Source organism: Nomascus leucogenys, chromosome 14 (assembly GCF_006542625.1).
Source record: "Nomascus leucogenys isolate Asia chromosome 14, Asia_NLE_v1, whole genome shotgun sequence".
Lineage (NCBI taxonomy): Eukaryota > Metazoa > Chordata > Mammalia > Primates > Hylobatidae > Nomascus > Nomascus leucogenys.
In genome coordinates this window covers 84,963,177-84,986,553 of record NC_044394.1, presented here as the reverse complement: position 1 = coordinate 84,986,553, position 23,377 = coordinate 84,963,177, and the positions used below count along the sequence as shown (strand labels likewise).

The following is a 23,377-nucleotide window of genomic DNA, read 5'->3' as shown; positions in this document are numbered from 1 at the left end:
CAGTGAGGAGCTGGGAGGGGCCTTGACAGGGCAGCAATGGGTCAGGTTTGGGCATAAAGAAGACGTCCCAGCTGGTGGTTCTTCAAACAATTAAACATAGAGTGGCCACGCAACCCAGCAATGCCACTCCTAGGTGAGGACCCAAGAGAAATGAAGACGTCCTGCCAGGCGCGTTGGCTAACGCCTGTAATCCCAGCACTTTGGGAGCCTTAGACAGATGGATCACTTTGAGCTCAGGAGTTAAAGACCAGCCTGGGCAACACAGGGAGACCCTGTCTCTTTAAAAAACACAAAAATTGCCAGGCGCGGTGGCTCATGCCTGTAATCCCAGCACTTTGGGAGGCCGAGGCAGGCAGATTACCTGAGGTCAGTAGTTCGAGACCAGCCTGACGAACATGGTGAAACCCCGTCTCTACTAGAAATACCAAAATTAGCCGGACATGGTGACTAACACCTGTAATCCCAGCTACTCGGGAGGCTGAGGCAGGAGAAGCGCTTGAACCTGGGAAACAGAGGTTGCAGTGAGCCGAGATCATGCCATTGCACTCCAGCCTGGGTGACAAGACGAAACTTCGTTTCAAAAAAAAAAAAAAAAAAAATTAGCTGGGCGTTGTTGTCTTGTGCCTGCGGTCCCAGCTATTCTGGAGGCTGAGTTTGGAGAATCATTTGTGCCCAGTGAAGCAGAGGTGGCAGTGAGCCAAGATCATGCCACTGCGCTCCAGCTTGGGTGACGGAGTGAGACTGTCTCAAAAAAAAAAGTCTACAAAAAACATTGTGCGCGCCTGTGCATAGCAGCACATCCACAATCACAGAGACGCGGAAACAGCCGTGTCCATCAACAGAGGATGGTCACACAGGGTGCAGTGGACTCTTGGGCCTTAGAATGAAGTTCTGATCCACGCGGCAGCACCAACGGATCTTGGGCACTGTGCGGTGTGAAATAAGCAGACACCGAAGGACAGATGCTATGTGGCAGCACTTACAGGGGCATCCTGAGCAAGTTTATGGAGACAGCTCTTAGGGCTGGGGAGGGAGGGATGCGGGAAGAGGGTGGGAGCTGGAGGGTGGAGGGCCCTTTCTGAGATGAGGAAATGATCTAAAACTGCCTGTGGCGACGGCTGCACAGCTCTGAAGATGCAGAAACTTGCTGAGCTGGACGCATTCTGAATTGTGTGGTATGTGAATTATGTCTCAGTAAAGCCATTAAAAAAAAACACCCAGGAGCCAGGCGCAGTGGCTCACGCCTATAATCCCAGCACTTTGGGAGGCGGAGGCGGGCGGATCATCTGAGGTCAGGAGTTGGAGACCAGCCTGACCAACATGGTGTAACCTTGTCTCTGCTAAAATACAAAAATTAGCTGGGTGTAATGGCGGGCACCTTTAATCCTGGCTACTCGGGAGGCTGAGGCAGGAGAATTGCTTGAACCTGGGAATGGGAGGTTGCAGTGAGCCAAGATGGTGCCATTGCACTCCAGCCTAGGCGACAGAGCGAGACTCCGTCCAAAAAAAAAAAAAAAAAAAAAAACACCCGGCAACCAAGTAGACAATGGAGGGAGGGGTGACAGCTGGGGACGCCCACTGTCTGCTGGTGCTCTGGGCGGTGCTCCCCACTCCCAGCCCAGCCGCTCCCTGCTCCTGGCCCGGATTTGAGGCCTAGAGAGACATGTGCCCTCCCCCGATCCGTGCCCTGCAGAAGTACCGTCTTGGTGCCCAAATGTGCACCCGCTGGGGCAGAGGAGAATCCGCGAAGCCTGAAGCAGAATCGTGCCCTCCCCCCAAGCTGCCGGCTGCCTGGGCACTCCCCACGGGCCCAGACGCAGGAGACAAAGGAGAATATGGGGGTTCAGGCATGCAATGGGGCGCGGACAGGGTCAGGCAGGACAAGAGGGCAGGGCTGCCGGGAAGGATGAGCGCCTCGGGGAGCTTCTCTGCAGGTGAGACAGTTGGAAGCATTGACTGATTTGTCCTCTCGCAGTGAGGCAGGAGAGGAGGGAATAATTGGGGTGACCCAGGGTTGAGGCATGAGCAAGAGAACAGCGAAGGCAGCCGGTTCTGGGTAACACTGGGCCTCGCTCCCATGGTAACAAGACAGTTTCCACTTCAGCCTCTGATTTGCTGTGAGCCAATCCTTCATAAGGAGTCACAGCTGGAGGCCTCTAAAGGGCACCTGGGGTGTTACCAAATTCTCCTGGCTTCCTAAAAACCCTTGGGAGTGCTGCCAGAGAGGCTCTGGAGACGCCCGCTCCGCCCGCTACCTCTCTGTGAATTGCACCTTACGGTCTTCAATGAATCTGTGCTTTCATCACTCCGTTTTTTGCTCGTCTTGTTGTCTGTTGTTGCTTCATTCTTTTGTTGCTTTCTTTGTGCATGTTCAATTCTTTGTTCTGCGCACAAGAACCTAAACCACTCACAGTCGAGACCTTCCATCCAGTAACACCAGTGGCCCCTCCCCTGGGAAGCCTCCAGAGGGCAGGAGGCTGCCTGTAAAAGCTGAAGAGTCCTGAGTCTCCTGCATGCTTCCAGAGACTCCTGGGATGCCCTGGGGTGGGGGGCAGGTGAACGCTGCGGCACGGGTGGACCCAGGAAAGAGACGTGTAGAGCGCCTTGCCCCACCACCCTCCTCCCAGGCCATGCTGCACCTGTCATCTGCCACCCAGGCCAGGGCTACACCTCACCTGTCACTCAGGCCATACCACACCCTCACCTGTTGCCCAGGCCACACCCACATCCTCACCTGTTGCCCCTCCTCCTGGCGGCCCAGGAGGTCTCTGAGGATGCAGGCTGTACCTTCTGCCCGGCCCCCAGCCCTCCACCCATGAGGTGGATGTGAAGTCGCTCTGCATCTCTGCCCCGCCCCCGCCCGTCGGCCCTTGCCCTGCTCAAGGTACCATGCTCTTCCCTCCTCCTGCCCCTCGTGCCCCCTCCTGTCTGCCCTGGCCCCCCACACATCCAGGGGGCAGTTTGCTTCCTCCATTGACCTCCCCTCTCTGTGACATTATCTGTTTTTACAAACTTCAGGCATCTAAGCCGGGCGCATTGGCCCAGGCCTGTAATCCCAGCACTTTGGGAGGCCGAGGCGGGCAGATCACTCGAGCTCAGGAGTTCGAAACCAGCCTGGCCAAGATGGTGAAACCCCATCTCTACTAAAAGTACAAAAGATTAGCCGGCCGCGATGATGCTAGCCTGTAATCTCAGCTACTCGGGAGGCTGAGGCACGAGAATCGCTTGCACCCAGGGGGTGGAGGTGCAGTGAGCCAAGATCATGCCAGGGCACTCCGGCCTGGATGGCAGAGCGAGACTCCATCTCAGAAAAAAACAAAAAACCAAAAGAACTACAGGCATCGGCTGTGTCCCCACTGGGAAGCCGGAGGGGAGCAGGGCTGGGTGTGTCTTCTCTGGCTGTGTCCCTGTGGCCACAAGGCCTGTTCTTCCTCTGTGCCCCGCCTGCCAAGGACCCAGCCTTGTGAAGGATAGATGAACAAATCATTGAGTAAATGAATGAGTGTGCGAACAGGTGAGTGAGGAAAAGCCGGCAGAGGCGGTGGGGTGGGTGGTGCACCCGGCTGGCCAGCGGCCTGTTACGCCCTGAGTGGCCTCTGGGTGGCAGCCATGTGGCGCTGTTGGCTCAGGAGGGCTTGGGGCTGGGATGGTGCTGGGACTGGGCCACCAGGCCGAGTGAGGAGGGTGGCAACGCCCAGTACAGCCTGGACAGATGGGGTGCTGCCCAGCAGGGCTAGCGTGGGGGCTCCTTTATGCCAGGCCAGCCCTGGGGGAGGCCTCGGCTGTCCAGGGTGAAACAGGGTCAGGGTGATCAGGCTCGGTTTGCGGGGGTGGCCTGTCCTGGCGGAGGGTCCTCCTCACCCAACCCCAGCCTGCTGCAGGCCATCTGCAGAGAAGCTGGCAAAGGCGGTGTTTTCCAGTTTGCTTGGGACATGAATGGTCTGGCAAATACGCAACGACACAGCTCTGGGGTCCAGATCCGGCCCAGGCGGCCACCTGACAGAGGAGGAGCCCACAGGGCTTCAGTGAGAGGGCAGCTCAGGCCCAAGCAGGACTAGAACCCCGGCTTTGGGCTTTTGGGGACTTAGCCGGCCGTGGGGCCAGGGGTGGGATCAGGTTTCCACAGGCCAGACGGCCCCGCACAGTCACCACTGTCACCATCACCATCACCCGGCGCTGGGCGGGCACCATGTGGATTCCACTTGGCACTGGGCTGATGGGTGGATGCCAGAGCCAGAGCAAAGGCCCCGTCAGCCCCTCAGGGAGGGCACGGCAGGGCCGGGCGACTCAGGAGGGCTGCGGGGTGACGTCTGATTGAGCCTGGAAGGACAGGCCGACCACAGAGGATGGAGGCCACAGCATCCTTCCCGGGGTATGACCCCACGCTAGAGACAGAGGGGCTGGGCTGGGCAACCTAGACCTGGGAGCCCATCTGTCCAGCCACCAGCATCTGTCTGTCTGAGTCCCTGCTGGGGGAGGGTCTGCAGCAGGGAGACCCCGGCAGCTTCGAGTGTGGAGGGGAGACTCTGGCTGCCTGAGAGGAATAATGTTGGGGGATGATTGTGGGGCTCCGTTGGGACTTGGCAGGGCTCGGGGGGTGGGCACTGCAGGGGAAGCAGCTGCAGGCGGGTGCAGAGGAGGCCCAGCTGTTTCCCACGTAGGACTTCCAACACCTCCAGGGTCTCTCCAACCCACTCCAGCTTGCAATCCACCCTCCTGCCCTGTGACCACGTGTGGTCACCTGCCCTCAGGGCACAAACGGGGTCCACTCTATTTTCCAGGGACAACTCCAGACCCATGATCCCGGAAGCTCGGGGCCTGCCTTTATCCCAGCACCCAACCCCAAGAGCCCCCAGTGAGGGAACTGGTGCAGCGGCCACCACTGCCCGCGACCCAGGAGCAACACCAAGGCCACACCTGGCGGCAGGAACAGGGCCGTGACGGGCTCTCTGCAAGGGGTCCCCCCTCCCACAGCAGGTCCCTCGGCTGCAGCTCAGCCCCAGCCCCTGCGGTCCCCAGAGTCCCGGTCACTGGGGGCTCTGCAGGCCGCCCTTCCAGGGGCTTCCACCCACCCCTGAGTCCGGGTCAGGCAGAACCCAGGGCCCACCATCCCCTCCTGAAGGCTCAGGACCTCCTGGGGGGAGTTCCCTGTGTGATGCAGAGGGCACGCTCACCCTGCTGGGAAGGCTCACTGCTTCCCAAGGGGTCTGAGCTTTACTGGCACCTCACTGAGTCCCTTCCCCGGGGAGACTCTGGGGCTTCCCCTGTGGGACCAGGCACCGGGAAAGGTGGCTTTGTCCCTGCTGAGTCACGTGTGCCAGCCTGCGGACGGGAGGGCATCTTCCTAGCATTTCCTCCAGCCAAAAGTGGAGCCGGGACCTGGGAACCTCCCTGGATCCACCCCTGCTCTCCGGCAAGGCGTTCCACCAGCCTGTGTCCACACATGTAGCCCCGCAGAGCAGGCTTCGTGATGCCTGGAGACACCCACTTCCCCTTCCGTCTCCTGGGACTTCTCAGTCACAAGGGCTGAGCTGCAGAGGGTGCGTGACTTGGGCTGAGCTGGTCTTTGGCAACTGGGGACTTTGGTTTGATGGCTGGTGGAGAGGAGGTTCTCCTAACTTCCAGGGGTGTGAGTGGCAGGTGGTGCAGATGACAAGACAGTGGCCGTTGCCTAGGGCTGAATCCAACACAGCAGTGGGTGTACCACAGGGAACTTCGGAGAGGGAGCCCGGCCCCCGAGTCAGCTGCTCCTGCGGGTGCTCCCCAAATCATCTAGTGATGTGATCCATTTGTCTTTCCAGCCCATTTCAGTTGAGTTTCCAATGACTTACAACCAATAATATCTCAACTGATATTTGGGCTTTTCAAGCACTAGAATTGCTGGTGACGGCAGGAGCGTTAACACATTCTGGGGCGGGGCAGGGACTGCAGACTGAGCGGGCTCCGGGTGAATGCAAGCTTCCAACCCTGCTGAGCCGGGCTGGGACGAACATGCCCACTAGGTCCATCTCCACCTACTGTGGGCCAGCACTGTGTGGCTCACTCCAGGGAAGACAGCAAGTTGGCTCAGCCACTGCTGTGTGGCTGCTGCTCTATTGAGTTTACGGTCGTCCATGGCATCTGCCAGGGTCCATGTGGTTTTTGTGGAAATCGTGCCCACGGATTTAACAGGGATATGATGGGCATTTGCCTTCTTGTCTTTTTTTTTTTTTTTAGATGGAGTCTCGCTCTATCGCTGAGGCTAGAGTGCAGTGGCGCGATCTCGGCTCACTGCAACCTCTGCCTCCTGGATTCACACGATTCTCCTGCCTCAGCCTCCCGAGTAGCTGGGATTACAGGTGCGCGCCACCACACCTGGCTTATTTGTGTATTTTTAGTGAAACGGGGTTTCACCATGTTGGCCAGCCACCACGCCTGGTTGATACTTTTTTAGAGATGGAGTCTCGCTCTCTGTTGCCCAGGCTGAAGTGCAGTGGCATGATCACAGCTTACTGCAGCCTTGACCTCCCAGGGTCAGGCGATCATCCCATCTCAGCCTCCCAGTTAGCTGGGACCACAAGCACGCACCACTGCACCTGGCTAATTTGTTTTTTTTTTTTTTTTTTTTTTTTTTGAGACGGAGTCTCGCTCTGTCACCCAGGCTGGAGTGCAGTGGCGCGATCTCGGCTCACTGCAAGCTCCGCCTCCCGGGTTCACACCATTCTCCTGCCTCAGCCTCTCCGAGTAGCTGGGACTACAGGCGCCCGCCACTACGCCCGGCTAATTTTTTGTATTTTTAGTAGAGACGGGGTTTCACCGTGGTCTCGATCTCCTGACCTTGTGATCCGCCCGCCTCGGCCTCCCAAAGTGCTGGGATTACAAGCGTGAGCCACCGCGCCCGGCCTGCACCTGGCTAATTTTTTATTTTTTATTTTTTATTTTTGAGACGGAGTCTCGCTCTGTCGCCCAGGCTGGAGTGCAATGGCACGATCTCGGCTCATTGCAAGTTCCGCCTCCCAGGTTCACACCATTCTCCTGCCTCAGCCTCCCGGGTAGCTGGGACTATAGGCTCCCGCTACCAAGCCCGGCTAATTTTTTGGATTTTTAGTAGAGACGGGGTTTCACCGTGTTAGCCAGGGTGGTCTCGATCTCCCGACCTCGTGATCCGACTGCCTCGGCCTCCCAAAGTGTTGGGATGACAGGCGTGAGCCACCGCACCCGGCCTAATTTTAAAATTTTTTTGTAGAGACACAGTCTCACTATGTTGCCCAGGCTGGTCTCAAACTCCTGGTCTCAAGTAATCCTCCTGTTTTGGTTTCCCAAAGTGCTGGGATAACAGATGTGAACCGCTGCGCCTGGCCCGTAATCACAGCTCACAAGTGACCTGTGTGGTTTCCTGTCTCCCTGTGTGGCTGCCTGAGACCAGGCTCAGGTCTGAAATGTCAGCAAGGGGTCACCCACTCTTCTTCTTTCTTTCTTTCTTTATTTTTTGAGACGGAGTTTTGCTCTTGTTGCCTAGGCTAGAGTGCAATGGCGCAATCTTGGCTCACCGCAACCTCTGCCTCCCGAGTTCAAGTGATTCTCCTGCCTCAGCCTCCCTAGTAGCTGGGATTACAGGCATGCGCCACCACGCCCAGCTAATTTTGTATTTTAGTAGAGACAGGGTTCTCCATGTTGGTCAGGCTGGTCTAGAACTCTCAACCTCAGATGATCTACCCGCCTCAGCCTCACCAAAGTGCTGGCATTACAGGGCATGAGCCACTGTGCCCGGCAGGTCACCCACTCGTCTCTTTTGTGGCACTCCCGGGTGCCCATCCATCGCTCCCTCTATCCATCACGGCCTCTAGGGTGGCCCCACGAGCCCACTCGTGTTGGTGCCCCAGTGAGTTACCCCCACCTGCAGTGTGGGTGGGAGTGGGCTCGCTTCTATGATAGGATGTGGCCAGAGTGACGGGCTGCCCTTCCAAGGGGAGGTCACGCCAACACTGGGCTTCTATTTTTCTCTGTCTCTCTTAGACGTTCTGAGCAGAGCTGGCTGCCAGGTGCTGAGCTGCCCCGAGAAAAAGCCCTCGTGGCAAGAAACTGATGCCTCCAGCCAGCAGTCAGGGACCCGAGGCCTGAGACAGCGGGGGGTGAGCTTGCAAAGGGATCCTGCAGTTGGGCCTTGAGATGCCCACAGGCCCGGCCCACACCTCGGCTGCAGCCCTGTGAAAGTCCCTGCGCAGGGGACCCAGACTTCTGTCCCACAGAAACTTGGTGATAATAAACGCCTGCTCTTCTACGGCGCTGAGTGTTGGGTGATTTGTTACGGGCAGTAGACAGCTAATACCTGCCCTTAGGACACCAAGTTCTAGCCTCCTGCAGGCCCAAGCCCCAGGGAGCCACGCCTCACTTGCCGCCTGTCCAGGGGCCACGTGTTCCTTGTTGCTACCATTCCGGGATCCCCTCCCCCCGACATACTAGGAGCCAGTTCCGAGGGAGGCTCTCCTGCCACCAACCCTGGCCCAGGGGCACACTGAGCTCCTCCTTGATGCTGAGGGCCAGTGGTTCCTTATCGCCTGGCAACCAGCGTGTCCTCCGGCTCCTTTTCCAATACTAGCACCTCCCAGCTCAAAAACACAACCCAGCACTCCTGTTCCTCCGTCTCCCGGCCCTCCCTCGACACTGGGCCGAGGCAGCCTGTGCATCTGCCCCAAGCTCCCAGGAGCTGACCCAGCAGTGGATTCGGCCTGGTTCCCGGCATCCTTACCGGGATTTGGAAAATGCTCCTATCAATCAATAAAGGCCCCACGCGGGCCTTCTCCCACCCTCCCCTCCAGCATCCTCTGTCTCCATTTCCACCCGTCCTCCCCGTCCTGCCAGGCCGCAGCTCCTTGCAGAATAACCCACACCCTCCAGTCGCAGGGACAGAACGCCCTAGTTACCGGCCTAGAATTTTGTGGGGGACAGGGCAGACCCTAAGGAGGACACTTGCCTCAGGTGAGACCTTTGCAAGGTCCGGGCAGCGGCAGCCACTCCCGCCACTGCGGAGGGAACGGAGGGCAGGGATCTAAGAGGCTTCTACCCAAATACCGCATCTGGGTCATAGCGTCCCACCCCCCGCTGCCACCAGGGCCCTGACTTCAACACGGGAGGCAGACCAGGCTCCACCGCCCTGGAATCAGAGCTTGGCCTGACGGGTTGGCCCCGTCTGCACTCTGGCTTTCGGAATGAGGCTCGCCATCAACGGTGCGGTGGAGCTGCATTGGTTTCTGGGGCTTCTGTAACAAGGGGCCATAGAACAGGGCTCCAGCAGCAGCCCATTCTCCCACAGTCCTGGAGGCTGGAAGTTCGAGACCAAGGTGACTGCAGTTGGTTCCTCCTGAGGCCTTTCTCCCTGGCTTGTAGATGGCCCCTCTTCTCCTGAGTCCTCACACAGGGTCATCCTCTGTGTGTATCTGTATCCTAGTCTCTCTTCTTTTTCTTTTCACTTTAAAAAAAATTTTTTTTTAATTAATGTGACGAAATGCTTGTGTTATAGGTTGTGGGGAGAAACGCTGGTTACAAAACTATATCAAAGTAAAAATGTATTAATGCACAGTAAAGACACCTGGAAAAAAAATGCCCTTTAATGCTCACAGAAGTTCTCTCCGAGGGGCAGCCCCACCACCCATCTGTTTCCCTGCCTGCATTTCCACATTTTTCTGGGCCGAGATGCAGCTTCCCCTCCCACCCCTGGTCCCTCCGCCCTGGCTTCCAGTTGCCCCTTTCATCCCTCCTCCTCATCAGCCCCTTGCAGAACTCCAGGGTGGGGCTTCTGAATCTCGCTGGCAGGCACCGAGCCTTGCAGGCAGTATGGGCTCCGTAAGTCTTGCCGGACACCGAAATTAAGTTCTGAAGGTGCCGTCTCCAGAATCCCCAGCACAGATAGACAAACTCACCACTCAGGGGTGGGGGGTGCAGACCAGCCCCCAGCCCCGCTGCAGCCCACCCTGCAGCACAGGACCAAACACACCTCCAGGAGGGCCCCCTGCAATGAGGAGGACCCTGGGGACTGGATGGAGGGCAGGTCCCCCCACCCCCACTGCTGCGTGGGAAGGCCCTGCCCCCTCCATTCCCAGCTGCCCTCTGTTTATGTCTCACCAATGTCAAGGGAAACCGGAACTGGATAGCAGTTGAAACACACATTTTGTTCAGGACTATTGTAATAGGGGAAAAAAGATTTTAGTATAGGCCTGGGCTCAACTCCGAATGTGCCACGGGCAAGTGGGGATTTAGATCTGAGGAGCAGGGCGGGGTCAGTGGGTGGAAAATGACTGGGACAAAACACCTGTCTGGAGGATTCTGGCTAAACCCAGGAAACAGGAAGCTTGCTGAGGGCAGGCAGGGTTAGCAGACATCGCCTGGGGGTGGCGGAGGCTGAGGACACTGATCAGATATGGGGGGATGGAGGCTTCTTGCCAAACTGACTTAGCAGAGTTCTTGCTAAATCTGGATTTTACAAGGCAGAATGCAGATGAGCCTGGGAGAAGGTTCCGAAGCCGGACTACAGTTTGGTCAAGCAAACAATCTTGTGGATTCAGTCATATAAATAAGGGTCACCCAGCCCAGGGGAGGGGCCCCACCCCCACCCCATCTGAGTCTCCCTGCCCACACTGAGTCCGAACCTTTCAGGCTTTGCCCCCTTCACACACTCCAAATTTATTTTTCTACTTCTCTTCCTGCAGGTACCAGACTGCAGCCACCCAGCACTTACCTGGGACTGCTGGGCCTCTGACCTGTCCTCCAGGAAACAAGGCCAGACACAGGAGGGCAGGGAGGACTCTTCTCCAGGGCCGGGGCGCCGACTCTTCAGCCCCGTGGCACTTGACTTAGGCAGAGCCTGCAGCACCCTCACCCCAGTCCCTGCAGCCACCAGGAGGTGGTCCCCCTCATCCCATTAGCCATCACCCCCATTCACAGAGGTCTCGGACTGAGGCTGGCGGGGGGAGCACCATGATCCAAGATCAGAACCCTGTTGTCTTTGCCTCCAGAGAGGTGGGGGCAGGAGCTGAGGGAGGGTTTAGGTGGAGAGGGGAGAAGATGGGGTAGCAGGGGCAGATGCCGGCAGGTAGAGACAAACTTTTATGACCTTTGCCTTCTGACCTTTGCCTCTGGCCACTGCTCGAACTAAAACAGCATGGCCCCCTCCGGGAACAGGGCTTCCTATGGGCTGGGAAGCATGGAGCCCCCACAGTGTGGCTATGCAGGGGAGTGAGGACCAGGTGGGGGCAGGCCTGTGGGGGTCACAGCGCTGGGCTAAGCTTCAGAGGGAAGTGGCCCCTGGGAGGGGGAATGGCTGGGGTTAGGACCCTGGGTTCCCACGCCCCCTAAAACAGAAGTAGAATTAGGGAGAAAGGACTCCCAAGACCAAGGACGGCATCTATCAAAGGAGCTCTTCACAGGCAGGGGGTGTCCCAGGGCGAGGGTGGCCAGGACAGGTCTAGGGAAATGCAGGTGGAGCAGGACCCGGAGATGGACTGGAGATGCCGGAGGGGAGGCTTCCTAGCTGGAGCAGAAACAGGCACTGCAGACAAGTGTCAGTGAGAGGGGCTCTGGGTGGGGAAGAAGACTGGGACTTGGAGGAAGACCTCTCCAGGGAGAAGGGAGGAGAGGGAAGGAGAAAGGGAGGAAGTGGGAGGAGGAGAGTGCTCATCCTGGAAGCCACAGCCTCGGAGAGAACTTTCTAGAAGGAAGCCATGACCATCAGTGTCCCAGGATGCTGAGAGGCCAGGAAAGGTGAGGCTTCAAGGAGTCCATGGGGTTGTGGTGACCCCAGGATCACTGGGCACAGAGCAGGGATGGCTGGGGGTGGAAGGGGAAGGGCAAGGGCTGAGGTTCTGGCGGCCCCAAAGCCAGGTGTGATGTTGGCTTTAGGGGGAGTGAGGAAGGGGAGAATGTCCCCCTGTGCGTGCCTCTTGGGGAGGGCAGGGGTTCTGGCTGGGGCTTCTCCACTCCCAGGAAAGGAGGTGGTGTGGAAGGAGCGGGTGGGACGGAGGAGAGAGCGCCCCGCGGCTGCAGGACCAGCAGGTGGGGGAACCAGGGTCAGCGCTGCTGGAGGGGCCTTAGCGCGACAGGACTGGCCGGAGACCGGGGAAGCAGCACAGAAAGAGTTAAAGGGCACCCCAGGGACCGCCCTGCCGGTCCACCCATGTCACCCATGTCGGCCCCCACTCCAGCCCCCATCTGCTCTGCAGGGGAAGGAACCAGGAGCCGCGGTGGGGGCGAGTGGGGGTGTCGGTCCTTCCAGAAAATCAGGAAGGTAGCAAGAAAGAAGCGGCGAGAACCCGGGGACGCGAGAAGAAGGGGGCGAGGGGGCGCCCAGGGAGCCGGAGGGAGCGAGAAGAAGGGGGGCTGAGCCACGGCCCCCATGCCCGCCGCGCCCCTCCACGTCCCGGGGCGTCCCCGGACCCACCGCGACCACCGCCTGCCGGGCCAGGGTCCGCAGGGTCAGGGATCTGCAGGATTAGGGTCTGCGAAACCAGGACCCGTGGGACAAAGGTCTGTGGGGCGCGGGTCCGCGGGGTGGAATTCAGCGCGCCGGGTCTGCGTATGGCCAGGGTACGAGGCGCTCGCCCCGGCTCCCTGCGCAGGGTGGGCAGGACCGAAGCTCGCCGGGAGGCTGCGCGGAGGGCGGGCGGGGACCCTCGGCTGCCGCTCCCACCCCCGCGGGGCCGCCCCCGCGCCCGCCCTCCGCCGCCGCCCTCGCCCTGCGTCGCCGCCAGAAAGTTTGCCCCGACCCCTATCCGGCAGCGCGGCGAAGACGAGCGGTCACCGGAGCCCGACCCGAGCGCGCCCGGAGGACGGCGGGGAGCTGAGCCAAGCCCCGAGCAGCGCCGCGCGGTGAGCACCTGGGCCGCGGCCCCGAGGGGACGTTCGGGAGTCGACCCGGTGGGGGCAGAGACTGCGGGGCGGGCGCGGCGGGGCTGGGGGCGCGGGGAGCCGGCCGGGAGGTCTCCGGGGCCCGGGCTGTTGCGGTCCTCAGTCCCGTCAGACACCCCCGTTCCCAACCCCGGCTCGGACACCACCCGGTCCCGCACCGTCGGGCAGGTCCAGGGGTCTCAGCCCCTCCCCCGTTCTCTGGTCCTCGGGGGCGCGGCTGGGGGCGGGAGTGTCGCTGGCCGCCTGGCACCCTGCGGCGGCCATACTGCAGCAGCCACATTCCCCACTCCGGGCCCCCGGGCCCCGCCGCCCTGGGAGCGGCACAAAGCGCGGGGGACGCGCCCCCGAGGCGCGGGGTCTCACCAGCGCTCGCTCCCCTCGGTGGGCTCCTGCCCCCAGGACTGCCCGGTGGCACCGGCGCGGCCCAGGATGGGGTGATGGGTGTCTGCGCCCCGCCTGGCCGCTCCTCTTCCGCGGCCCACACTGGCGACTTTGACCCCGGCAAGCGGGTCACTGCCCTGCCCGGCTCCGGCCTCTCCCGCGCCCCACCACCCGGCCGACTCGGCCCCTGGGCTTATGCTCCGACTCCGAACCGACTGACCCCGGCCCTCTCGGCGCCCGCATCTTCCAAGGACCGGCCAGGGCTGCTCTATGCCCTTGGTATCGGGGACATGAAGGTTGGGGGGTCGGGGCGCACCCAGGCCGGCACCCAGGCCTGCCCCGCCCCCACGGGGTGAGGGCACGGGGATAGGGCTTTGTCAACAGCCTGTGGCCCCTGATCCTGCCTCGGTGCCCTGACCTTCCACTACCTTCTCTGGTTTCACAAAAACATCCCGGCTCCCATCCCGAAGCTCCTCAAAGCGTCTGAGAGGCCCCTTGCGGACGCCCTGGGAGCCCCGCTGCCTTCCTGGGCCAGTGGCCGCTCCACGCATCCTGGGGGCCCAGCTCCAGGTCTGCGGGTCCCTCAGCCGCCCCCAGTGGGAATTGGTGGAGCCATGAGCGCCCAAGAGTCACGTGTTCTGCCAGGGAGGACATGGGACAGGACACGGGGTGCCAGCCCTGCAAAGCGGCCGGGGCAGTGGAGCTCAGGTGGCCCCAAGTCCTGGTGGTGGCTGGTGTGGCCTGGCAGGCAGCTGTGGGAGGGACGAAGGGGGTGGCATGTGGGGGGGTTCTAGGGACGGCAGGCAGGGCACCTCGGGAGCCCCCCCATTGGGCACCTCAGGAACCCCCCGCATTGGGCACCTCGGGAACCCCCCACATTGGGCACCTCGGGAACCCCTCCCCTAATTATCAGCTGACTCCAAGGCCTGAGAAGGAGCTTGGTCACCTGGACTGTGAAGGTGGAGGGGTGGGGTCCCTGGTGGGTCGTCCCACCTACCAGCTGTGTCGCCGGGCGGGTAATACGGGGCACTGTGGCCCTGGGGAGCCCCAAGTGGCACCTCCACAGCTGGGAGTTTCTGTCCACTCCTTCAGTCAACAAACATTGATCCTGGGCTGACGGGGGCCCGGGGGTGTCAGTGTCTCCTGTCGGGGGAGAAGGCTGGGTGAGATCAACAGAAGAGCCTCCCTTCTTCCCTTCAGGCTGGTGTCACTTTCAGTGACGGGGCAGGGTCCCCACTTGGGAAGTTAAATCGTCGTCCCCGTCCCAGGACCACAGCAGCCTTAGCCCTGCTCTCCAGGCCAGGCTCTCTCCTGGGTGCTCAGCTGGAAATTGGTACCTTCCCCCGGCTCCACCCACTCCTGTTGGGATGAGGGGCTGGAGTCTCCCTACCCACACGGGACCCACCACCTGCAGGGAACGGAGGACCCCCACACTTCTGCACCTCCTGCCTCACTATCAGAGACCCAGTGGAGAATTGCCCCCCACCCCACCTCTTGTATTCAGAGGCCCTGACCCCTAGGGATCTGGGACTAGGGGTGCCCTAAGGGGAGCCCACCTGTGGCCTGTGGATACTGAGCTGTCAGGGGAATCCTCCAGGATCTCCAGCCCCACCTTCCCAACCTTCTGTTGAGGTTGAGGGGACACAGAGAGCCCCGCTCCCTCTTCCTCCCCACTCCTGGGTCCTGACTGCTTCAAAGAAAGGCCTGGGGGACTGGGTAGCCCACCCCTCCCTCGGCTCACTGGGGTCTCCAGACTTGCTGCCCGGCTGGAAGGTGGGGCCCTGGCATGCGAGGACCTCATGTGTGGAGGCACTGGCTTGGGGGTGCTCCCAGTGGCTCTAGATTCAACATGGCAGGCATTGAATGGCTCCTGTTTCTCTGGCAGAGTTGGGGCAGAGCCAGGCTTGGCCACGCTGGGCTCTAAGGGGCTGTCATTTTGCCCAGGGAGCTCCTGGCTGGGCGGTCCTCCCCCCAGGGTGAGCACGCATCCCCCAAACCCCCACTGCGAGGCCCCCAGGCAGGGAACAGCTTATCGGCCAGTGTCCTTCCTCCTTGGCCCCTGCCTGCATCTCCACCATCCACCCTGCTCCAGCTGCCCCTTGTCTCTCTCCCCATCCCCTGCCCAGAGCCCCAGGTCTCCCCTGCACCCCTGAGCCTGCCCACCTATCAGTGCCCCTCCTCCAGGGCCCCTCTGGGTTGGGGGTGCACACAGCGGAGAGAGGCGGCTCCTGCTGCTCCTCACCCAGCCTGGCTCAGTGGCCGGAGCCGCCCAGGGCAGTGGCAGCAGATGGGGCTGTTTGATCAGAATCACGGAAGATAAGGCCCCTTGGGTGACCCCAGAGCTGGAGACCCCAAAACTGCCCCTCCTCCCCCAGCCGCCTGCCGCTTTCTCCGCCAGGGAGAGGCCCCTACTCTGTGGGTCCTTCGCCCCAGCACTAAGCCTGCATGGCTGCTCACCTGGCTCAGGGACTGGGGATCAGCGACACACAGGTCCTGCCTCCCATCGGCCCCTACGTGAGCCCAGGGCCCAAGGGCTGCAGTTGGGAGCTCTTTAGCAGGCTGTGACGCAGGTGCCTGTCCCTGTCATTCAGCTGTCACCCTGCTTGGTGCATCTCAGGCCCCGTTAGCAGAGGAGCCCCAGGTGGAGCTGGCCCCACGCCAGCTCATCCAGCTGCTGCCTGGAGGAGGTTAAAATCCAGGCTGTCCCGTGGCAGCCAGCAGTCCAGCCCTGCCTGGAAACCCTCTGCTCCAGTTGCAGCCTTCGCCCATCTCCTTGCCCCTCTCCCTGGCTTCTCCCTGGCACTGCCTTCCAGCTGGCTGGCCTTCCGTCTGCCCAACCATCCATCCATACCTCTTATTCCGTTTGAGGGTGCCCCAAAGAAGACCCTGTTGCCGCCTGGGGGCTCACAGCCGCCACTTGCAGGACCCCGCACATGCACACAGACCCACGAAAGACCCTCCCTGCTTCTCCCACAGAATTCATTTGTTGCAGAAACTGGGCTCTGTAGCAGTGAAAGGCCAATTTGTGGAGCTGTTGCTGCCCCAAACTCCCAGCTCAGATGCTGGCTCTGGCCTGGGGACCAGGTGTTGTGACTCCCGCAGCCCTAGCAGGCACCACAGGGGCTGTCCTCCCCACCCTGTGCCCCCACCCTAGGCCAGCTCCTCCGAGCCTGCGCCGGCAGTGCTAATCTCAAAGGAATGTGCAGCCAGCCTGTGGCATCCCATGGGATCCAGGAAGGCCAGCTGAGCCTTGCACGGCACCCATGAGGCACCTAGGCACCCCAGTGCTGGGCAGGGGGCATGCATGTGACACAGACCCTTGAGTGTGGGCCCCGCACACTTGGCCTGGCACAGCTGCAAGCCAGCCCGGCCACTTTGCTCACCGTGGCACTGGGGCCAAGCGATGGAAGGTCCAGCTACCGCCACCCTCACACTTGGCACGTTGGCTCAGGTCAGCCTGGCAAGCCAGCTTTCCCAGGGGCTAAGAATAGGTGAGGAGGATGGTGAGGACTGGAAGTGCCCGGGGGCTGTCAACTGATGGAGGAGGTCATCATCTGCGGATGCTGGTTCCCCCAACAAGAGCATTGGGTCACCCAGCAGGAAGGTGGCTGCCACTAGCACTGAGACGAGGGGCTCTGAGACCCTCAGAGCTGCCAGCCAGCCAGCCCTGGGTGGCAAGAGTGACTCCTCCTGGGGTCTTCTCCCTCCTATCGCCCTCTTGTTTTTTTGAGACGGAGTCTCACTCTGTCGCCCAGGCTGGAGTGCAATGGCTTGATCTCCGTTCACTACAAGCTCCGCCTCCCGGGTTCACGCCATTCTCCTGCCTCAGCCTCCCAAGTAGCTGGGACTACAGGCCCCTGCCACCATGCCTGGCTAATTTTTTGTATTTTTAGTAGAGACGGGGTTTCACCGTGTTAGCCAGGATGGTCTCGATCTCCTGACCTTGTGATCTGCTCCCCTCGGCCTCCCAAAGTGCTGGGATTACAGGCATGAGCCACCACACCCGGCCCCCAGCTCCCTCTTTATCTGTAGGACTCAGGCTCAGAGGGGCAGCTTAAGGGGAGGATACCCCACTGGCCAGGATTCCCCAGGCTCTGCCGCTCTGCCACTCAGCTGCCCTCAGAGGAGTGTGCACACCCACCAAGACTGCATTGCCCCAGCCGTGCAGCCCCTGCCAGATGTGGGAGGCAGCTAGCTGCCCAGAGGCATGCCCCCCTGCCAGCCACGCCGACCCCTGCTGCTGTTGCTGCTGCTGCTGGCCTGCCAGGTGAGGACTCACAGCACCCGCAGCACCCAGGGGCCCTCCTGTGAGGACTGCACACTGACGGCTCTCTGTCTGCCTGCCTGCCTGTCTGCCTGCCTGTCTGCCTGTCTGTTTGCCTATCTGCCTGCCTGTCCATCTGCCTGTCCGTCTGCCTGTCTGTCTGTCTGGCTGCTTGTGCATGTGTCCCCCAGCCACAGGCCCCCTCCGCTCAGGTGATGGACTTCCTGTTTGAGAAGTGGAAGCTCTACGGTGACCAGTGTCACCACAACCTGAGCCTGCTGCCCCCTCCCACGGGTGAGCCCCCACCCAGAGCCTTCCAGCCTGTGCCTGGCCTCAGCACTTCCTGAGTTCTCTTCATGGGAAGGTTCCTGGGTGCTTATGCAGCCCTTGAGGACCCCCCCCAAGGGGCCCTGTCACTCCTCAGGCCCCCACCACCATGGGCAGGTGAGGTAACGAGGTAACTGAGCCACAGAGCTGGGGACTTGCCCAAGGCTGCAGAGCCAGGAAATAGCAGAACGGTGGAATTGCCCCAGCACCTGCTGCTGCTGTGTGCCCCCAGGCCCAGATGGGTAATACCACCTATAGCCCCATGGAGTTTTCAGTGGGGAGACAGTGCCAGGGTGTGGAAGGTGGGGCCCAGGGGCCTGGGAGGGCTCAGGTGGAGAGTGTATATCATGGCCTGGACACTTGCGGTGCAGGGAGAGTCTAGGGCTGGAGGACTTACCCGGGAGGCAGTGCCTTGGTTCAGACGAGGGAGGCAGCCTCCACTGGGCAGAGGGGAGCGGGTGTGGCAGCCACAGGTTTGGCAGTGCACCTGGGAAGGATGAAAATGGCACTGGGGTTCAGCCCCCAGAGAGGAAGCTGCTGCAAGAAGCTCACGGAGAATGGGGCACCCCAGTGTGGGTTTGGGGCACATTTGAGATGGGGGGTCTCCAAGGGAAGGTGGCCTGCAGAGCTGGAATTCAGGGCTGGGCTGGGAGTGCTAGCAGAGGCTGGCCCAAGGGAGGTGGATGGTCAGGTGAGGAAGGTGGAGGTCAGATGGGGGAGGTGGAGGTCAAGTGGGGGAGGCAGCAGCCCAGGCCATGTCCTGGGGGAGGTGACGGCCAAGCTCAGGCTTCCAGAGAGAGGAGAGAGGCCTGCTGAGGGAGCCCTTCTCCCGCCCTGCCCTGCCCTGCCCTGCCCTGCCCTGCCCTGCCCTACCCCACCCTACCCTGCAGAGCTGGTCTGCAACAGAACCTTCGACAAGTATTCCTGCTGGCCGGACACCCCCGCCAATACCACGGCCAACATCTCCTGCCCCTGGTACCTGCCTTGGCACCACAAAGGTACCCATAGAGGGGAGGAACTGTGGGAGGGGCGGGCCCGGGGTGGGGCTGATCCCAGCCTCCCCCCACACCCCCAGTGCAACACCGCTTCGTGTTCAAGAGATGCGGGCCCGACGGTCAGTGGGTGCGCGGACCCCGGGGGCAGCCTTGGCGTGACGCCTCCCAGTGCCAGATGGATGGCGAGGAGATTGAGGTTCAGGTCAGCGGGCGGCAGGCGGGCGCGGTGGGGCTGGATGGGAACGGGCATGGGGGTCCCCGCCTGGCCCTCACAGGCCACTGTAACTCGCAGAAGGAGGTGGCCAAGATGTACAGCAGCTTCCAGGTCATGTACACGGTGGGCTACAGCCTGTCCCTGGGGGCCCTGATCCTCGCCTTGGCCATCCTGGGGGGCCTCAGGTAGGGTTCTGCCAGTGCCTGGGGTGGCCGCAGAGGGCAGGGAGGAGGGCAGGCACTGACTGGCTGTCCCCACAGCACGCTGCACTGCACCCGCAACGCCATCCACGCGAACCTGTTTGCGTCCTTCGTGCTGAAAGCCAGCTCCGTGCTGGTCATTGATGGGCTGCTCAGGACCCGCTACAGCCAGAAGATTGGTGACGACCTCAGTGTCAGCATCTGGCTCAGTGATGGAGTGAGCCCCCCTCGGCAGCCCCAGGCAGGCGGGTGGGTGGGCAGCCAGGCAGGTGGCCACCTAGCCGTGCTCACACTGCACCTGTGCCAGGCGGTGGCTGGCTGCCGTGTGGCCGCAGTGTTCATGCAATATGGCATCGTGGCCAACTACTGCTGGCTGCTGGTGGAGGGCCTGTACCTGCACAACCTGCTGGGCCTGGCCACCCTCCCCGAGAGGAGCTTCTTCAGCCTCTACCTGGGCATCGGCTGGGGTGAGTGAGTTGGCATGGGAGGGGGTCAGGGCAGACTGGCCAAGCCTTTGAGACCACAGCTGCTGCCTCCCACAGGTGCCCCCATGCTGTTCATCATCCCCTGGGCGGTGGTCAAGTGTCTGTTCGAGAACATCCAGTGAGTATGAGTGGCTGGACAGTCTGGGGGAGGGGCCGGGGGGCTGGGGTGCGGGGCTCTGGCCCGAGGCAGGGAGGGGCCGGGGATGAGCCTGGTGCCTGGGGAGGGGGTCATTCGTGACCTTTTCCCTTCCTTTCCTGAGACCAGAATTAGAGCCTGGCAAAATCAGGATGGGGGGGGGTGTTGAGGGGCTGAGGGGCTGAGGGGCAGGGAGCTGTGCCCCAGTATGTGAGTGGCCTGGCCTCGCAGGTGCTGGACCAGCAATGACAACATGGGCTTCTGGTGGATCCTGCGGTTCCCTGTCTTCCTGGCCATCCTGGTGAGGAAATGAAGAGCGAGGAGCGCGCCCCAGGCCCCTCCTCCCTTGGCGTCCTGAGGCTGCCCCAGGAGACAGCAGCATCCTGCCAGGGAGGGCCGGGAGGGAGCCGGCACCCAGACAGGACACCAGGACACTGGCCAGCACCCTGGGCACTGAGCCAGGCTGCTCCTCCCTGGCCGTGTGCCCACCAGCCCCGGGGCTATGTGGCCCAGGGCCTATCTTGCTGCCAGGCCCACCTGCAGGAGGGTCAGGTGGGGCCTTCCGAGGGCACAGAGCTGTCCCCTGGGGCTCGGGATGCCCCTGACTTGCACCCTTCTCACACAGATCAACTTCTTCATCTTCGTCCGCATCGTTCACCTGCTCGTGGCCAAGCTGCGGGCGCGGCAGATGCACCACACAGACTACAAGTTACGGTGGGTGCCGTGGCGGGCTGGCGTCTCGAGACCTGGAGACCCTCAGGGCCAGAGGGCAGCTGGGGGTGGGGACTCTAAGCTCCACGTGGATGGTGCGGGCCGAGGGTCGGGGCGGTGGGTGACTCAGGCTCTGCCTCTGCAGGCTGGCCAAGTCCACGCTGACTCTCATTCCCCTGCTGGGTGTCCACGAAGTGGTCTTCGCCTTTGTGACGGACGAGCATGCCCAGGGCACCCTGCGCACTGCCAAGCTCTTTTTCGACCTCTTCCTCAGCTCCTTCCAGGTGCCTGCCCGCCTGCTGGCTCCCCCACCTGGGGCGCAGTATGCCACCCCTGACCACCCTGTCTCTCCAGGGCCTGCTGGTGGCTGTCCTCTACTGCTTCCTCAACAAGGAGGTAGGTGGGAGTGGGGGCGTCTGAGACCATCAGCACTGGCCGTCGGGGTCAGGGGCAGAGAGAGGCACCGGGATGCCAGCCTTCTCCCTGCCCAGGGGTTGGAACACATGGGGCCCAAGCCTTTCCATCCACCTGTTCTTATCGGGTGCAGTTGCCATGGCGCTGGGTGTCAGGCCCCCAAGACAGGTTGGCCTCAGCCCCATCGCTACAGTGTCCACAGTGGGGGTCCCCAGGTGTCTGCAGACTGTGCTTTCCATGGTGATGCTGGGTGGCATACCTGCGCCCAGCAGGGAGCTTGTGTCGCTCTGCACCCCTCAGAGCAGAGACTGGGCATCTCCGACGAGGCCCACAGCAGGTCCCGGTGGGGTGGACAGGACAGGCAGGTCCCGGGACTGGCCTGCCCTGCCCCACCCAGGTGCAGTCGGAGCTGCGGCGGCGTTGGCACCACTGGCGCCTGGGCAAAGTGCTACGGGAGGAGCGGAGCACCAGCAACCACAAGGCCTCATCTTCGTCTGGCCGCGGCCTTCCCAGCAAGGAGCTGCAGTTTGGGAGGGGTGATGGCAGCCAGGATTCATCTGCGGAGACCCCCTTGGCTGGTGACCTCCCTAGATTGGCTGAGAGCCCCTTCTGAACCCTGCTGGGACCCCAGCTAGGGCTGGACTCTGGCACCCAGAGGGCGTGGCTGGACAACCCAGAACTGGACGCCCAGCTGAGGCTGGGGGAGGGGGAGCCAACAGCAGCCCCCACCTACCCCCACCCCCAGTGTGGCTGTCTGCGAGATGGGGCCTCCCCTCCCTGCACCTGCCCTGTCCCTGGCTCAGGGGCGAGCAGAGGAGTACAGGGCAGGGGTGCGGGCTGTGCCGTGAAATGCACGCCAGTGTCCCCACATATGTCGGCACGTCCCGTGTGCGTGGAAATGTCCTCCAACAATAAAGAGCTCAAGTGGTCACCGTGCGTGTCCTGGAAAGCAGGGCTGGAAATGCTGGGGCCGAAGCAGTGGGGGGATGGAACAGTGGTGGGTGGTCAGCGCCAGTGTGGGCTGTTGAAGGGTCCCCCTGCTGTCCCAGTTCACACAGAGTTGGCACTGGAACCCCGGAGGATCCCAAAGGCAGCCAGCCTGTGCCCATCTGAGCAGACCCTGGCCACCTTCCCATCCTGGTTCTGGCGGGCAGTCCCCCTGGAAGCTTTGGCCACCAGAGGGTTACCATTCACCAGCAGAGACGTGAGGGGCACAGTGGCTAAGGGGGCATGAGGCATCACAGTCCCCCGACCAACCCCATCAGCACTGGATTCACCCAGAGGGCATCTTCTCCCTGGAGGCCATGAGGACACTGGCACCTGGCTCATTGGCCCGCCCTTCCTCTGAGCCTCCTGGCCTCTGCTTCATCTCAGCTCCAGCCCCCTCGGGCAATTTGCAGGCCACGTAGCAGATTGAAGCGGGAAGAAATGGGCCTGAACATTGCCACAGGTCCACGCGACCGAGCAGCACAGGTTGCCCAACCTCTGCACAGGACCCGCGGCGCGCCACACAGAGAGGTCCGGCCTACGCCAGTCCTCGAACCACCGCGTGGTGGGTGGGCGCCCTGCTTGCCGGCCAGGGAGCACCAGGAAAGAGCTGCCTCCTGCACGCTGGACACATGAGGTGCTTCAGGGTGGGGTCTCCCATTGTCTGGGGCCCAACCTGAGTCTAAGGGCCCAGGGACCACACGGCGGGGGTGGAGACAAATCCAGGGTGGAAGCCTGTGAGGGGCCTGTGGTCAGCCCCCTGGGGAGTCCCTGCGGCGGGCGCTGTGAGACCTGCTGAGGTGGGTGCATGGGCTGGGGAAGGAGCCAGCCAGGTGCCCCTGCTCTGAGGAGCTGCTGGGAGGTGCTGCTGGGCCCTGAGGGAAGGGGTGCTCACAGCCCCCGCCTGGGCCACGTGGGCTGAAGCTGCTCAGGCAGAGCCAGACTAATTGGGGCAAATGAGGGGACAGGAGGCCTCTGAGGAAAGGTAAATAGAATTACTCACCCGCCAGGCACTGGGGCCCTCCTGGGGGCGGGGGGGGGCCCTCACCCTGCCACCCACCACAGGGCCTGCGTGCAGCAGGGAGGGAAGCGAGCTGATTAGGCAACGCTGGACCCTTCTGGGGCCCTGGGGTTGCTGTGATTGGGGCGGCAAGGCCAGGAGACGGTCCCCCTGAGCTGCACCTGCTGGAGGCCTGTGATCTCAGTCCTTAAGACTTCAGGCCAGCTCTACGCCCCTCCAGCTTCAGGTCCTGGCTCTCCTCTGAGCCCTGGATGCCTGGGTGCCTGTGTGGGCGCAAGGCTGCTCCGAGTCAGCACACGGAGGTGGACATTCTCCTTCATGCCAGCTGAGCTCAGGGCTGGTGACTGCCCTGGGGAAATTGCC

The 23,377-nt window shown here is 61.8% G+C and overlaps 1 protein-coding gene across 1 annotated transcript; it reads left to right on the top strand.

Moving 5' to 3' along the window:
- The first annotated feature begins 12,741 nt into the window (after positions 1-12,741).
- Positions 12,742-21,937, top strand: GCGR (glucagon receptor). Its single transcript, XM_030827608.1, has 14 exons — positions 12,742-12,840; positions 17,293-17,527; positions 17,716-17,818; positions 18,742-18,849; positions 18,927-19,048; positions 19,139-19,245; positions 19,321-19,477; positions 19,568-19,727; positions 19,803-19,863; positions 20,113-20,182; positions 20,507-20,595; positions 20,738-20,876; positions 20,947-20,988; positions 21,404-21,937. Exons 2-14 carry the CDS (start codon positions 17,468-17,470, stop codon positions 21,617-21,619), a joined length of 1,434 nt encoding a protein of 477 aa, XP_030683468.1. The 5' UTR covers positions 12,742-12,840; positions 17,293-17,467; the 3' UTR covers positions 21,620-21,937.
- Positions 21,938-23,377: the final 1,440 nt, after the last annotated feature.